Raw genomic sequence first — 17836 nt, forward strand, 5'->3', positions numbered from 1 at the left:
TAGCTCCTCACACTCTTAAGAGCACACAAAAATAACTAGGGAAGGAGCCGGGCTGTGTTTACACGCAGACTCAAGGCGCATTTCCCCACTGCTCTTCCCAGCCCGATTTCCAGGGCGGAATACAGGCAACTTCACTTACCTTTGGAGTTTTATCCCCCCCCCAAAACCCGACCGTTCTGAGGCTACGTGTAGCCACCATCAAGCGCACTGGGACTACAGGGTCGGGGTTAAAAAACCCGCAGGGCAGCGAAGAAACGCTCGGCATTTGATCCTAACCGGGGCTGTCGGGTGGCCATGAGATGCTTCCAGAAGAAAGGGGAACCGAGACTCATCGTCCGTCGCTGAATTTTACTTGACACAAAAAGCAACTTCGGGGGGGTTTCCCCTTCTGGAAACCGGGCGGTCTGAGCCCTTGGAGCGGAGCCCGATGTCGGGCTGCTCCGAAACCTTTATTTGGGGAGCCGGGGGGGGCTGCCTGCGCGACGCCCGAGCCCCTTTTGTTCACAGCCCTCTCCAGCCGCCCCCGCCCCGGCCCGGCTCGGCGCGGGGAGTCCCTGGCGGGGCCAGCCCCGGCCGCGGAGCCCCGCTCGCCCCCCGCACCTGCCCCCGCGGAGGGGCCGCTCCGCTCCCCTCCTCCCATTCCGCCGCCCCGGCCACGGAGCTGCCGCGGTCGGAGGTGCCGCCCACATCCCGCCGGCCCGGGCTGGCGGCCCCGCGGCCGAGGGGCAGCGCGGCTCCCCGGCCGGAGCGGGGGAGCGGCTCCCGCCGCGCCCGCACCGCCCTCACCTGCCAGCAGCTCCTGCAGGCTCTGGCTGAAGGTCTGCAGCTGCCGCTCGTTCATCAGCCCCTTGGTCCGCAAGAACTTGGAGATGAAGGCCACGGCCGCGGCGATCTCGCGCATCATGCTGGCCCGGGTGTACAGGGCGGGATGCATGGAGGCGGCGGCGGGCGGTAGCCAGCTCCCCGGGGCGGCCGGCGCTGGGACGGGACGGGGCGCGGGGCGAGCGGAGCGGGACGGGGCGCGGGGGCGGCGCGTCTCTAACTAGGAGAGGAGCGGGCGGCGGAGCCCAGATCACATCCCGGGGGCGGCAGCCTCCGCCTCCTCTTCCTGCGGCAGGGGGGCGGCGGCAGCAGCAGCGGCGGCCGCGGCAGCGCACACCGCATTTCCTGCTGCGAGGGGCGAAGGGAGCTGCCCGCCGACGGCCGCCTCTTATAGCCCCGGCGGGCGGAACTGGCGTCAGGGCGCAGGGGGCTTGCCGCCGCCAATCGAGCGATCGCACCATGATGACGGCGGGCGGAGGGGCGGGGCCGGGAAACGGGGGGGTGACGTAATCGATTGTAAACAAATAGAGCCGGGGCGCGCGGCGGGGTGTGGGGGCGCGCGCCGGGCTCGGGGCTGCGCGCCGCGCAAGTGCTTCCGCGCGAGTCGGCCCGCGCTGCGGGGACAGGGGGGTCCCAGCCCGCCCCGCCCCAGGAGCTGGGCGGGAGGCGGCGGCGCGGAGCAGGGGGGCCGCCGGTGGGGTGGGGTGCGGTGCGGTGCATCCCCGCGCAGGTCCCGCCTGAAGGGCCCCGGCGCGGGCAGGGTGAGGCCGCGCTGGGCGGCGGCACGGCCGGGCTGCCCGCCCGCCTGCGCGGAGCCCGTAAGCGGCGCGGCTGCCGTGCTCCGCGGCCGTGTGGGCACGGCGGCGCGCTGTCGCTGGGGAGGCGGGCGGCAGCCGTGCGCTGTATCTGGGGAGAGCAGAGCCACGTCAGCGGCGGGGGCGGGGGGACGGGAGAGGCTGCCCGGGCCGGGGGGGGCCGCGGGAGCGCGCAGGCGGTGGAGCTGCGCTCCTCGCTGGGCACGGCGGCCGTGAGCGGGGCGTGCTCGGGCATGTCTCCCCGCGCAAGGCCACGCAGGGCTGCGAGAAGGTCCCCGTGGCCAGCGGAGGTGACGTGGCTTTTTCCTCTGTCTCTTCTCTCGGAGCCCCGGGGTGCCCCAGTGGGAGCGCTCCCGCACCCGGCGCCCCGGGGGTCCTGAGGGTGGCTCTGTCGTCACGTGTGTCTGCTTGGCCTTGAGGCATCGGGGTCTCCAGGCAGGGGCCTCCCACACGAAGGGACAGCCCTGTCCCCGTGCAGCTGGGGCCACCAAGCCCCCGGGCACCCACCAAGGACTGGCAGGTCGGCGGGGGCAGTGCGTGCTCGCTCCGTGCAGGCACCCCAGAAATACGACTTGTAGCCCCCTGCGCCCCGCTGCCCCTGGAGCTGTACAGTTCTCCCAGCTTTTGTATCGCTTGCCTTGAAATAGGAAAAATCCAAAGCAGACAGAAGGACTGATGTGTATTACTCTGTGAGCGATGGCCAAGCAGAGTGTAAAGCCTAAAGCCTCCCAATGCCATATATCTCCCTTTATGGAAAATCAAAGGGGAGATGAAAGAAGCAGCAGAAGGCCTTTTTTGTTTTCCCCTCTTTTTTCTTCTTTTTTTAGAAAAAAAAAAAACACCCAAGTGTAGCTGCTTGGATAGAAAACTCATTCTTCTCCTAGGGTATATGCCCTGCCCCTTATGCAAAGCTGCAAATGAAATACAGCCTGGTATTTACATGTACAGTTCTTCCAGTCAAAGATCAGAAATTGGAGCATTAAAGGCACAATAATAACACGCAATTAAATCCTAAGATTTTTTCTCAGTAAAAATAATTCAGTAATGGAAGATACAAAAATACACGTGTGAAATAATTTGAATAAGAAATGAAAGTACACCATTTTTGCTTGTCTGGTAGAGATGTACCTGGATAGTGCATTTGGTCTTTTCTCTGCACTCTGGATCTACTGTCTTAGACTCAGCCTCAAGAGACACTCAGATTGACTCTATACACGAGGGAGATCTGCAAACCACCTTCAACAGATAATCCTGAGAGCTCACACTCACAGCTTTGCTGCAACATGAAAATGTTGGTGTGGGGTTTAGAGCACAGTCTCTGAAAGTCATCCCCCCCCCCCGCAAACCTCTGAATATTACGTTAGTGATCATGAGCTGTCCCCTCTGTCCTGTGAGGCAGGAGGAGCTGCCAACTTGGCCCCTCCTCTGTGTTGCTCCATAGGTGCCAGCCTTTCTTCTCCCAGCATATGTGAGGTCTATCCAGAGCTGCCATTTCTGCTTTGTTCATGGGGTGGGATTTGCTGTTCTTCTTCAAACCTTGAAGCAGCAGCTGCTTCTGTTCTTTGCAACAAGGAAAATACCGCTTCTCTAGTGCAAAATCGATGTTGTTCTCAAGAGTATTGCAATTACACCGAAATAACTACTGGAAATACTTCAATAAAAGAAAGTATAATGTTTGCCACCTTTGCTTGGACCTGAGCTTTATCTGGCCTGGTTTCTCATCTCTCCTGCTTAGTGCCAGCCAGAATCAAATACTCAGAAGGAGGTTTAGGAATTGCCAAGTAGATAGGTGGTGTTACGTAGTAGCACCCAAAAGCATGAGGTTTAAAAAGCTTTCCTCGGCTTGCTACAGCAGTAGCTGTTATGGACAGCAAGGCTGTTCAGTTCAGATCTGAATCACCCCTTTTGAACTGTACTGAAGAACATAAACGTAACAGCATGCACCTCATGCATGCTCTGTGAGAGGGGAAGAAATTTAAAAGTTATTTTTATCTTTTTTGTTAAAAAAAAAGCTTCCTAGACAATGGAAGCGTTTCCCTCAAATCTCTTGCAAAGTCAATAAAGTCAGAGCACTTTAGAAACTGAGAAATGGTGATAGTACTTATTGCTTACAGTTACAGCATGTATGAAGAGGGTCTTTATGGAAAGGGTAAATGGCTGTGTGTACAGTTCCAGTCTACTAGTGACTGAATGAACTACCTCAGTGTTTCTTACTGTGCAGCCAGCAAGCAGTTCAAGTGTAGCTTTGAGGCCAAGGCTCTGTGAGATGCCTGCCAGCAGGACCTCATCCCTACCTGTGGGAGGGAACAAGTAGCTGCTGATGCAGAGAACTGTCTTGTTTTCCCAGTCTAGGCAAGTCTGTCTCTGTCTCAGTGCTATGGTGGGAAAGCAAAGGAGCTGCTACCATTTGCTGCCTGTGAAATGCTCCCAAAGATCCTCATCTTTAAAGTATGCAGGCTCTTAGCGATGATGAAGGCTTTGGCATACAGCTCACAGGATCAGGGAAAGTCAGCTTTCCTTGATAGAACTTCAGTGGACAACATCAGAGAAACTGAACGTACCTTGGCCTGTTGCTGGTTTGCACCTTAGGGTCCTGCCAGTATGCCAGCATATTTCACTGATCTGCTGTTTTGCTCTGAACTTCCTCACCACTTGTACATTTTGGCATATGTGAAGTGGCTCTTACTTTCTCTGGCCGGTCCCAACTGTTTACTCCAGCCTCTGCACCTCCAGACGCAGAGGAGGCAGTTTGCCCAGTCAATAGTGCAAGATACTCACTGATACCTTAATGGCAGGGTGCTGAGGAAAATAAATGTAAACATTTAACAACTGCCTTTTTTCAGCCCATCTGATACTTTAAAAAGAAGCAGAGGCCCTAGGGAGAGAAAATAAAGAAAAAGAGTATGTGATCATGTAATGAAAGGGTGGATCATAATGAATATGCACAGAAGGGTTGAATTAAGGTTGTACTGGCAACCCAACTTCTGATATTTCCTAACTTTTAAGCAATACAATGCAACCTTTACAACATTTCTTTCATGTTGTTTTGGCAGGAACTGTTTCTCGCCATTGGTCTGGAGAGAGCACTTTGTGAGTTCTGTCATAATGGAAATAAGTAATAGAAATACAACTATTTTTATCTGTGCCACACACACACACATAGACACCCTGCAACTATTGCAACATGCTCTTTTCCCAGCTTTTTCTGAAGGAAGCTACTGGGTGTTCTTTATGGTAACTAGGAAAATTCAAGAGTTCAGAGGAGAAGAATTAGAATTTTTTGTTGCTTTTTAAAAAAAAAATGTTCTGGTCTTAAAAGTCTGAATTAGTATATATTTGTTTAGGAAAATAAATATATACAGTGCGGTTTTATTTTTTTTCCTGTTTGGGACACTGTTCCTAACAGAATAAGGAAATGCAAGAAAGTGTGGAAGTGTTATTTTACACAGTACCTTGTTAAAGCCTTTGAGTATAGAAAAGCATTAGATCTGTTCTTTTCCTGTTTCTCTGTCAGTTCTAGCTATGGTTTTCTACTGTTTGCTGTTGACCTAATAAAGAAGTAACAGTTGAGAAATAATTGGTATTTGTTTCCAAAAAGCTGTGTATGTGCCTTAGATTGGCATAAGCTTTCTCTCACCTGTTAACTGAAGAGTATGTTTTTGATCCATAAAATACATCAGCAATCCGTTCTATGTATAGAGATTATTTTTAGTGTAGGTTGATGTTATTAAAGTGCCACATTATTTCTGTGATTTAGCAAGCATTTGAAAGTGTATAGCAGTAGGTTACTACCTTTTCTTGTTGTTTTTGCAGAGGAAAGCATACCATGGGATACATAAAACATTTATTAATGTTTTAGCTCTCTTCAGTCCTTGCTCCAAAGATATGGTTGCAGCTGTAGTGACATTAATTTGCTATTCCAGGAGACAGGTGTAACCCTGGCTGGCCCTGCATGTCCATGCTGTTCCCCACAGGACCCCCATGGGGTCTGGTTGTGAGTTCCCACCAGGTTCTGTGAAGTTTTCAAGCAGACATGCCTCAAGCTACAGCACTGATACTGGAATCCTTCTCAGAAAGACTTTGGCCAGGCAAGTTGGATTAAGATGGGGACAGCAGTGGCTGCCCCCCCACCCCCCCACCCCTTGCTGCAGGGTGAGTGCCCCTAGGTGCCTGCCAAGGGGTATGTTGGGCCTAAGTTCTTTTTCCCTGAAGCCTTGAGGGCAGGCTGTCATTCATATTGTGTTGCCACAAGAAATTTTTGGACTCAAGCTCAGGCTCAGCGATGTCTTACGGATCTAGCCCATTTGCAATGTGGCATGGTGCAGTGGGGCAGGGCTCAGGGCTCTCCGGCTCCGATCGTAAGCCTTCCTCTCCACACAGCATTACGACATTGAAAGTAACTGCAGCAATGAGTCTTTTATCCTGAAAAAGTGTTGGGGGTGAAGAAGTCAGTCGCATATTCTTCCGAAATGGAGAAGTCTTGCTTTTGAAGGCGTAAGATAGGCTGGTATGAGTCACAGAAAGGGCAAAAGTCCAATTTGTGACCACACTGGGAGCCCCTTCTCTCTTGAGCATGCTCACGTGCACACACATGCACACAAGCACAAGTGCATGCACTACTGTACCTGTAGATTGGTGTATCAGGCAATTAATCCCTCAAACCATTTCTCACGCAAATACGGTCCTGTTTAAGTAAGCAGGCCCAGTCCCATAAGCCAGTCCCATTCTGCAGTCCAGTGACTGTCTAACATCTCTGCTAGTGCAAGAAGTTTGAAAGGGGATGGAAAGACTCAGAGGGGCAAGAGGAAGCCGTCAGTGTTGGTTATACCTACCGCATGTTCTGCAAAAGTAATGTCAGGAAAACCAACTCATGACATCCTAAAATGACAAAATACCGCTGTACTTACTCCATACAGAAAAAAGCTTGCTCTGTAGAGGGCTGAGTTTGATTTCAAAGGGACCACTCACAGAGAAGATACTTCCTGTGGCATAAGCCTCAGGTGCCAGAAACCAGAATCTGGCCAGGACAGATTCAACAGAAGGCTTTTCCTCTGGTATTGCTTTGATTTCAGCAAACAACATGTGACAGCATGCACACGGAGCAGATAAAAAGCAAATTCAGAAAATATTATTCTTGTTTTGTGATAAAGATGAATATTTTTTTCCAAGTGGGATAGTAGCAGGTGTGGCAGCACATGGGGCACTTGTTTTTAACAAAGCAATCATAGTTTGGAACCAGTAACAACAAAAATTTAAGAAGACAATAGAAGCAGATAAATTGCAAGCTTGTCAGTAGAGAGCTCCTCACAAACCAGGGTTATACATAACCATTATTACACATCCATTTTTTCATTTCTATGCACTTATGAATAAAACAGGAGAGACTAATATAGATGAGATAAACAATCAGATATTGTAGTCCTGCATGGGAAAGTTATTAACAACAATATTAAAGTGAAAGGAGCTTTTAAGTGAAAAGAATGATTTAACCGTTTGCTGTCATGCTCTGCAATCAAATGATGTCCCCTCAAATTTTGAATTTTTACCACTCCTGTGTTTTTTCATAGTGCAGCTGGGATGGAAGGGGTGAAAAAGAGGTTTATAGTTCTCTGCTTTCCAGAGTTTTCTGGCCTGCAGTATAGCTTTAGGAAGGCCTGAAATAATTTCAGAACTCCATTGTCCATAGTGGCTATACGTGGGCTCTTGCTCTGACTGGTGACTGCCAGAACAGCCTGTGTCAGTCGGCACGGGGCTGTTGGTCTCCCCGTGGTCAGGCACAGGGAGAACCAACGTAGGTAACCTGCTGGAAGAAGAATATCCCAACACCCACTTAGGCATTTCAGGGATTCTTTGTGGTGCTGAAGTGGCTTAAAGAACATTTAGTCCCGTGTTTAATGCTGTGTTAAATGGTGTTCTTGAAGGGTTGATTTCTGGTTTTGAAGGCAGTGGTTCCCAAAGCAAGGTCATCGCCCTCAGTAGGGGTCATAGCAATGACAAGTAGTGTCCTGAGCTCAGCCAGGAGTGGGTTTCTTCTGGTGTTTGTGCTAGTATCTGAGGAGGCATGAAATCGGCAGCAGGGAAACAAGATTACAGCTAGAACAAGCTTACCAGATACTGCATTAAGGACAGCAAAAATCATTACATGTGGTCTTCTGCATAATGTTTATGCACAGAATAGGCATCTAAACATCTGATCCATCTAAACACATCTGAGCATATTTTTCACAACATATTGCCAGAGCAGAGCTCCATGCAGCGGAGAATCCACTGGCCTAACTGTATTAACCAAAACCCAGGAATTTTAATAATATGTTTAAAAGAGTATTTCCTGTCCGTTAGAATTAAAACTGTGGCTGTCTGCAGATTTTAGGTGATCATTTCATCAAAATAATCAAAAGTTTTAGGAAACCAATATGTTGGTCCGGCAAGTATTCATTTTTCCTTAAATATCTACGGCTTATGTACTTTGATTTATGATGTAGAGAAACAAACAAACAAACCCACATTCATTTACTTTCTAGTTATGTAAACATTTCTCAAGCAGCTTTATTTAGGCTTGTGATTTGGAAACTAGATGCACTTTCTAAATGGATGGCTCCTTTGGACCAGTTACTGAGTACTAGCTACAAACCTTCAGCAAATCTGCCTGTCTCAAAAAAACTTGGAAACAGCAAAACATGGAGACATTGTAACGGTAACGCTGGAGCTTTTAGGCTAGGCCTGCACAGACTACAAAGGCCATTGCCCACTATTCACTTAATAAGACAGAAGAAACAGTAAAACAGTGACTATAATATGTAGCTAGACATGCACACCTGCCTCACAAACTCATCCCTCTGCCAAAGCTGGACATTATGTTTTTGGTTGTAAATCAGGTGCTCCTGCACGTGTTTAATTCAGTGCAGGGTCTGCCTTTGGAGGACAAATGATTTCAGATAAGCAGCTTTTTTATTCTTTCATTGTGGTCTGTCTTATCTAAATCCTGCATATCAATGCAATGAATAGTCTGGTGTAAAAACAGGTACTTAAAAGCATTTCTTTTTTCTTCTTTCTTCTTTCTTCTTTCTTTTTTTTCTTTTTTCTTTTTCTATTTTTTTTTCTTTTTTCTTTTTTTTTCTTTTTTCTTTTTTCTTTTTTTTCCCGTTTTTCTTAGCCAACACTTACCACAATTTACTCTCTTTCCCATTGTCATTCGTAGTCATGGCACTGCTGCTGTTACAGCTTTTCTATTTCCTTGCAATGGTATTAACTCTAGGCATTTTAATCAGTCTTTAACAGAAATTTAGCCTGTGAATTCTCAGGACGAAATTAATATAATCAGTTCTCTAGGACAGATTTGGCAGGCTGAAGGAACATCACATTGAGAGTCTGTATATTACCTTCCTTTAAGTACTGATAGGTTTTCTGGATATAATCAGGTGGAAAAAAATTATTAAAAATCACAGATACACAGTTCTTACTTGTTCTTGTAGCTGTACATATATTGCTGTTCAACTATATTTATGTGTGAACACTTCAAATATGCTTGTGTAAAAATGTAGTCATCCCTTTAACAGGATTGTATTGCATGTTGCATGCCTAAAATTAATCTTTTTGGCCAGTCCCCATGCAACTTGAACTCTTTCCCCAGAAGCGATGAACAAACCTGAGCACTCAGTTACTTACTTTCCTAAATTCACTCATGTGAGTAATCTCCCTGACTTTGATAAGATTATCCATATAATGGCAAATGAACAGGATCATGATTTTAGGGCACATAACCCAAGACTGCATCTCAGAGCTCCCACTGCATGCTTTTTCTCCTTTCTGCAAGATGTGCCATAAACTGAGGAATCTGCTTTGTCCTATATTGCCTATAAATTGCCAATTCCTACAAAAGAAAGAAAGAAAAAAAAAAAAAGAAAGGAAAAAGGAGTTCCTGGTTTATAATGGTACTATTTTTACAGAACACAAGAACTGTCTGACTGTTAATACAAGTATCTTACATGAGCATGCTTGATAACACTGGGAAAGGAGGGAGAGGGGCCTGAATACAAGCAGAGGCAATAGTCGACTTTTATCTCACCAAAAAAGAAAGGGTTTTTTTCCTCTATTGTTTTTAAAGAACATCAGAAAAGACTAACTAAAACAGGAACAAAAATCTTGTGAGCAGAAACATGCACCTCTTATAAAATTAGGCCATTAGTTCTGATTTAGATTAACCAGATGTCTCAAACAGGCCTGTGATGAAAAACAAGGCGAGCACAGCTATGTAATTAAAAAATTATAAAAAAACCAAACAAACAAAAAACAAACAAAAAAACCCCCAACAACACAGAAAACCCACAAAAACAAAAGAAAGAGGTGCATAGCACTTATGAATCTAAAAAAGCACAGCCTTGTGATCTAAGTCTTTTTGCCTTCTGCTTCCAACACCTTCCAACAGTGACCATTTGCCCCTCCCCACGTTTGTCTCTGATGCGTTTCCAGAGCCAGAGGAACAAAACGCTGCCCGATCCCCTCAAACACAATGGAGAAGAGATGTGCCTGGCTGTGTGGGAGGAGCCGCTCGATTCTGCCATGTAGCACAGAGTACACATGCTTCGAACGGCATTAAGTGTTCCTGGGAGCAGGGAACAGAGTGTTCCAGCAGAATCAAACACACAGGCAAAGATAGAAAGCCATTTTCTTCACAACTACGCAATGCATTAATACAAGATCCTGAGCTTGCAGAGGATGAACCTACTGTTTCAGAACTTTTTATTTCCTTGTCTTTTTTCATGTTAATTCACTTTTAAATTATTTAAGAGGACTGTTTTTTTCAAACATGATTTTTTTTAAATTCACTGCTTCGTGAAAGACTGCTTATAAAAAATTACATAAGAGATGCAGCAGCCACATAAAGCATCCCTTAAAGATCTGAATAAAATATCTTTGCAGCAATATTTTCTTCACCTTGGGTTTTTGTGCCACATAACTCAGCTAGTAGTCAGTGGAGAGGAAAAAAGTAGAAAGTAGTATGAGATAACAGGGGAGAAGGGAGAGCTAAAAGCATGTGCATCTGCACTGTGGAACGAGAACATGGTGCTGTGCTCCACCACAAGCAGGTGGAGCCCCACCAGCTGCCTCAGCCCCACTGTGAAGCCACATCATTGCAGCCAGCTCAGGCCCTAAAACTGCACTACTTCATACTGAGAAACCAACGTGTGCAAGGCCAGGGCAGGGAAAGTCTACAGCACATTCCTTTCCTCCGTGTAGACATGCCTTCATTGTTTCCACTCAGTTTTGTTACCCTGGAGCTGCAGGGTATTTCCTGCAGAGTCATCTTCCCCCACCAGCTCAGAGCTTTGGTCTCATCTGCCAGGCAGCATGGTTTCATTAGAGCCGTGCCAGAGCCGGTGCTGCCAGCACCCAAACACTTCTGTTTCACATAAAATAAAACTGAAAACCCAACAACAACAAACTTTGCCAATTCCTCCTGCCCCCCCCCCCCCCCCCCCCCCAATCCAGATCTGCTCAAAGCTACCTCCAAGTGTGGGTGCATGTGGGTACCCATTGGGGTTTCTACATTGATAACACAGTATAAAGGAATTACTAGGGATGTCCAGGAGTGATCATAAGAGAGCTTCTTCAGTTGCTTAGTTCTAGAGGAAATGATCTGGCCATCAGTTATGCAATATCCTACTTTGTATCAACGGCAAATTCACTATATAAGGATGGCTTAGTAATAGCTGGTATTTCCTGAAGACTGGTCGTCTCTTTTGTTCTTAAGGAGTAAGAACTTTCGTACAGTAAGAAATAGTGATTGAAACCTGGGCTTCTCATGTAGGTTTTGAATTGCTGCACTACTGCAGTGATTTCAACACAAAACAGTTGTAGAATGATGAACCACATTTTACTTCTCTGCTTTTTTGATTTAACTGCCGTATTTCAGCCAATGGCCAAAAGCATAACAAAGATGAACTTCAGTTGCTTGAGATTTGAAAAGAAGAGTAATTACAACTCTGGGACCAACAGAGCAGCTATGAGGGCTCAATAGCTCAAGGTGCATTGATGATGTGAAGAATCCCACTTTCTTGAGGTGCAAATATATTTTGCGTTTTGCCAGATCACAGTGCAGTTGATAACTGTGGATCTCATTTCATTTTCAATCCAATAATCTCCAATAACTTTGACCCTGTGTTTGTAAATGCCAGAAACTTGCTCTGCCTTCCCCACTGCAACTATAAAGCAGCTACATTGACCACAGAAATGCTTATGTCATCATTGGAGGTTTTAGAACAAAGACAATAGCAGTTTTACTATTCCTGATAAAGGTAAACACCCTCCTTTGTGAAGACAGACAAAAAAGATTACCTGTAGTAAATAAAGGTATGGATGGTCACATAAAAATGCAATAGTGTTGCTCATTAACTCCAAAGATTGGAGACCAAGCATATGTTTAATGGAGGGTGGAGGAGAATTTTACATGCGCTCATTTCTGAAGCAAATGAAACAAAGGCAGTGGAATATTTTTGTTTTATAACTTCCATGAGTCATTTCCAACTATTTTTATAGTTATCATTACTAACTTCTTCATTGATTATATATCAATTGCACTAACTCCTTGAAAAGAGGGTGACCAGCTTGCTTATCTGTACCTCCCTGTTCTGGAAGTGTAAGGTGAACACTAATGACAGCTGCTTGCTGGTGCGTACACTTCCCAAGTTCAACAGGCTTTCTTCTGATGTCAGAAGAGTTTTGCCATGGATGTCTGTGGAAAGAGGGTAAGATTTTACATTTTTCACTGTGCTGAATGATTTAGAAACCCTTCCTTTAAAATTCACCAAGCCAGTTTTCTTTTCCTTCTCCCGGCTTTTGGCCTATTGCCTGACATTCACATGTTGTTTTTCTCAGTTTTAACTGACAAAGCATTAAAATGCTGGGAAATAGATGAGGTCCTTCTTGCCAATAGCAGAGTATGAGAACAGTCATTGCGGAAAGGCAGAGTCCAGAGGATGCCTGTTAGGAACAGTGTCTCCTTGGTAGCCCTTTAACAGGTAGCTTTAAGTCCTAGGACTGCAGGACTTTGGTTACCCCATGCACATGTCAAATGGGTTTAAAAGCTATCAAAATTATTGGAATACTGAAGGGCCAGTTCAGAGGGAGTTAGGCATAAACATTATTGTAGGAGCAGTTATATTTATTTCTAGGATGGTTGTATGAACTGTTTTGCCCTTGCAAATCAAGCAACACAAACAGTAATGAATATAATTCCTTTGCTAATTTGAATTATTTTAATCCCTCTATGAATACTAAAAGAACTAAAACATATTTTAAAATTTATGCCAGAATGGTTAATGTTTTGAGTGGCATATTTAATTAAAACCCCAAGAAATGATAAATTAAAAAAATCTGGTAGATTACCACATGGATTACAGCACTGATAAAACACAGTTCGACAGACACTTTCCTCAACAAGTCATTCACAATTTAGATGCAAATAGAGAATTAAATTCTAAATAAGTTTGAAAACATTTTCATTTAACAGATTTTGAAGATTTACTATTAAATTGGGACCATTTTATTAACACCAAATAAAGTCCTACTTCATAAGAGTATGGAATACAAACTGCAAGTAGTGAAGAACTTAAAATTTATTTAGATGTGTCATTTGCACATCCCAGAGCTAATAAAAGATGGGCACTTGGTTTTACCTCCACTTAGCAAAGACTTTTATGAAAAGAAAAAGGGAAAGGAAAAGAAAAAGGAAAGGGAAGGGAAAGGGAAGGGAAAGAAAAGAAAAGAAAAGAAAAAAGAAAAGAAAAGAAAAGAAAAGAAAAGAAAAGAAAAGAAAAGAGAAGAAAAAAGAAAAGAAAAGAAAAGAAAAGAAAAGAAAAGAAAAGAGAAGAAAAAAGAAAAGAAAAGAAAAGAAAAGAAAAGAGAAGAAAAAAGAAAAGAAAAGAAAAGAAAAGAAAAGAAAAGAGAAGAAAAAAGAAAAGAAAAGAAAAGAAAAGAAAAGAAAAGAAAAGAAAAGAAAAGAAAAGAAAAGAAAAGAAAAGAAAAGAAAAGAAAAGAAAAGAAAAGAAAAGAAAAGAAAAGAAAAGAAAAGAAAAGAAAAGAAAAGAAAAGAAAAGAAAAGAAAAGAAAAGAAAAGAAAAGAAAAGTTCTTTCCTCTTCTCAGAGTTGTACAGGCTCTCCCATACCCCTTCTGCTTGTCCCAGCCATAACTGCCTCCCTGAAGACAAGGGGACATTGGGCTAATGGCCAACGCTCGCTTATGCCACCACCTCTGGGAGAGCTGCGGAGGGCTTGGATAACACAAGATGCATCCACAGGCATGCACAGAAGGAGAAGCCAGGACAGGAGAGTCTTTTTGTTCCTGTGTGATTCCTGTTTAACCTCTGATTAACCAACACTCCTGTAGCATATTAATGCATTTCCTCACCCTGAATTGCAACACATGGCCCTGTCCACAAAGCCACAGTAGCTGTGCCTCTGTGCTGTGGCCCAAGAGAAGCGAGTCTACAGAGTGAAACTTTTGGTGCTCAGGACCCAAAACTCACAATATACAGCTTCTGGAGCTTGGTCCTGTGGGCTATATGCGACCACCTCTATCTTGGTCTGATGGGCTGTACGTGCATTAGTGGATGGAGCACTACAGGTGTGTGGAGCTTCACATGCATCAGGCTAATTAAGTGTTGTGGGCATTGCTACAATGGTAGGAGCGAACTCCAAGTGTAGGGCATGCCGTGGAGAGCCCCAGGACTGACAGGACAGATGGATGTTGGTCACCTCAGAATATTTTTGCTGCCTGCTTGTGACAGCTACACCAGGCAGAGCGCTGGTGCAACGGAGGATCTGGGCTCTTAGCAGCCATCAAGTCCATCTTGCAGCTGACAATGTGACTGTCTAAATATATCCATGATTAGGGCTACCCTGCATAGATTAAAGTCACAGCTCTGTATCTCCCATCTGAGGCACAACAGTTGGCCTGATGACAGCACAGACATGAACTTTGTGACCTGTTTTTCCAAACTGTTTTTTAGAGCACGCTTTAAATATACTGGGTCACTGTCTGTAACAGTGGATCACAACGAATGCAATCCCTTCTCCAAGGATGGCTTCCTTAAACTCTATAAATTGCACCATGGTGGAGAAGACTACATGATTAGGAGGTCATATCTTTAATGTTTCAAATGCCTATAAGTGTGCCACCTTGAATTTTTAACAAAAAAAAAACCAACAAATAAACAACAGCCCCATCCCCCACCCCACTAAAATGAGCGTATAAAGCATCAGCAAAAGCTTTAAGCAAAAGCAAAAAGTTCAAATTCAACTATTTCATTTTATCACCACCATAGCAATGATGCATAAGATACCCTGTTTTCTTATAATGCTGCCTCTTCTTATAAAGAGGTCTCTGTTATCTGTCTTACACATTGCAGGGGACAGAAACTGATCCTGTGGTCCTGAACAAGCCGCTCTAATTGCTTGTCTGTCCAGAGCTGAATTTAAGGCATTGCTGCCTCGACAAACAGGAGTTCCTTTGCTCTCCCTCAGAAATCCCCAATATAATTATAGAAGATTCAATTCTTCCTGCATTTTTCCCTAGGCAATGACCTGCTTTGCTGGTATGGCAAAATCAACCCCGATTTTATCATCCAGCAGATGACAAAGTTGCCTTATCTTTTTCAAATAAATACAACTGGGAATTGCAAAAAGAAAAAAAAAAAAAGACCTTATTCCTTTAATTGTTCACTATTTTAGTATGAAGAAGTTACACACAGGGGAGCCTTGAAACTTCTTTCATGTTCATACCCTTTAATTCAATTACGGCCCTAAGCTAAAGCAAAGAGCTGGAGTCAGATACTATTGCTGCTGATAATGTAACTGCCAAAAAAATTAATGGCATATAAACAATTCAAGTAGCTGTTTTGTTATGAGATTCTCCTTCTGAAGCAGGTTAGTTTGCCTAGTAGATGACAAAATTATGGATGAATTCCTGACTCACTTTCTTCAGTCTTTGATTTAAAGTAGGCCACTGGATTTACGCACTTGAGGTGCAAAGAAATATTTATATTTTCTAAATGGCCTTCTGTGATCTGAAGACATCAATGGCATATATTTTCTTTGTATTGACTGGGTTTGGAGCCTAGGGGGAAAACAAAAGCGCAAATAATGGATTGATTTAGATGGAATTTGTGATTATAATCTAAGGATTTCAGACACATTTTGAGGATGTGTGAGAGGTCATGTAAAGACCCAACCACATGTGGGGTTTTCGTATAGTAAAAGTATTTGCTGCAAAATGTGTGACTTTAAAGAAAACGAGTTTTAGGCTCAAAATCATTATTGTAGTCAAAGGGAAGGATTATCAGCCTGATACTGAGCACTAAAGAACGAGTAACAAAAAACAGTCAATAGGAAAGCAGAAAAATATTTAACTGAATTAAAAAATAAATGTGCAGTCATGATGAATACTATTACAGTGAGACATATTCATGTAGTACCAAATAAAGAAATCAGAAATACATATTCTGACCCGGAGAAGAAAAAAAAAGAAAATATGTAAAATGAAAAAATACTCAGAAAAATGTCTAAAAAATCCTGTCTCCTGAAACCCATGAAAATACCTAAATCTGCTGAAAATATGTGAAAAAGTGGATTCCATGATAAAGCAAAGATACTGAAATAAATTACAGTATGTATTTGAGGAGCTGCATTTTTCTTAGGCATGTTGATTAATTAAATAATGACAAAAAAATGAAGCATGGACAATATTTGCTGTACATATTTGGGATGACTGGACTGAAAAAGGCATCAAATTCTGAACTCCTAACAGGAGAAGTCAGCTGTCAATCAAGTATCTACATACAGATTCTCTCTCACCACAAGGATGTAAAAAAGACGATAGCTTTGTCTGCTCTCACTTTCAGCTTTCAAATACTGCTTTTGATCAAACTGATCAGAAAGTTCTCAGTGAGGAACTCTGAATGCACTTGAAAGTGATGAAACATTGGCAAACTGGTTTGCTTGTCATCTTCTCCCAGAAGCTCTTGAGTCACAGAGTATCTGAAAATAAGGGTGAGGTTGGGAGGGAGGAAACTTCTCCCCATGTAATACATGCAAATGCCCAACATCCAAACTGCGTAAGATCTTCTTAGGAAACTGGTGTGGGTCCTGTAGCTTATATTATGAGAAATAATTAATCTCTAGTGAAAAAGCTGGTTCCTGGACTTCACTGCACCTCCTCAGGATGTCCACGCTGCCTGACCTCATTAATCTTGTTTTTCATGGTCACTGTACTGTGCAGTTATTCCATTAACATATTGTAGTGCTGCCTGAGGCTGCTTTAATGTATGCTCTATTCTATATTTTCCTAATTTATTTAGGCATTTGTAGCGCATTGACCACTGTAGGGTCTCTCTGTCTATAGGCAAATGAGGAGAGCATATGGCGTGAAACTGTGAGCTGTTGACTCTGCTCCTGGGAAGACCTGTAAAAGGGCACAGATAATCTGGCACGGCAGTTCTACACATCAGCTCAATTAAAAAAAAATATATTCAAAAATTGCAACAATTTTCCATATAGAGAACACTTTATATACATTTATGCCTATACATACTGTGCACTGAAGGAAGGGAAGGGAGAATGAGCCTACAGCCTGTAATAGGTGTTTAAACCCCCTGTCCAATTTGGAATTCAACTCAGAGTAGATGTTGCAGAGCTCAGAAGCAGACCACGTTATAAGGCAATGCAGGGAACAACACACAGTTCACTCACTGTACATTCTATTTGCTGTCATTTTTAGAGGGAACAATAGAACTGGTCAGATTCAGCAAACAAAGTAAAAAACTGTGACAAGGCTGTAATAGAAATGGGCCTTCCTTCCATGAGATCATCCTTTCTGCATTTCACATATACACATACATTTCCTTGCTTGGAAATAAAGGTCATAATACTTCTATCCTCTTTGCTCACTGAGGGTATACATGGCTTCTCTCTTTAGGAACACAAAAAAGAACAATATGCCAACTGGCAGATACTAAAAAGCATGAGAATGGTTTGGTTTTGGTTTTTTAATTACTCCTAGGTTTAATATATGTTGGTGCAAGTTGTGAATCAAATATCAATTATTTTGTTTTGCAAGAATACATAAATATCATCTACTATTGAAAAACATTTTTAAATGTTTAAATGAATGTTTAAATGTTTAAATGAAAAACATTATTAAATTG

The 17836-nt window shown here is 43.8% G+C and overlaps 1 protein-coding gene across 1 annotated transcript in view; it reads right to left on the minus strand.

Annotated features, from left to right (window-relative positions):
• BTG1 (BTG anti-proliferation factor 1) overlaps window positions 1–1165 on the minus strand; it is a 2869-nt gene extending 1704 nt beyond the window's left edge. The window contains exon 1 of the mRNA XM_080391420.1: window positions 787–1165. Coding sequence (XP_080247546.1) covers window positions 787–934 — 148 coding nt within the window. The 5' untranslated portion in view covers window positions 935–1165. The remainder of the gene's footprint in view (window positions 1–786) is intronic.
• Window positions 1166–17836: the final 16671 nt, after the last annotated feature.

The sequence above is a fragment of the Falco punctatus genome (assembly GCF_963210335.1).
Source record: "Falco punctatus genome assembly, chromosome: 6".
Taxonomy (NCBI): domain Eukaryota; kingdom Metazoa; phylum Chordata; class Aves; order Falconiformes; family Falconidae; genus Falco; species Falco punctatus.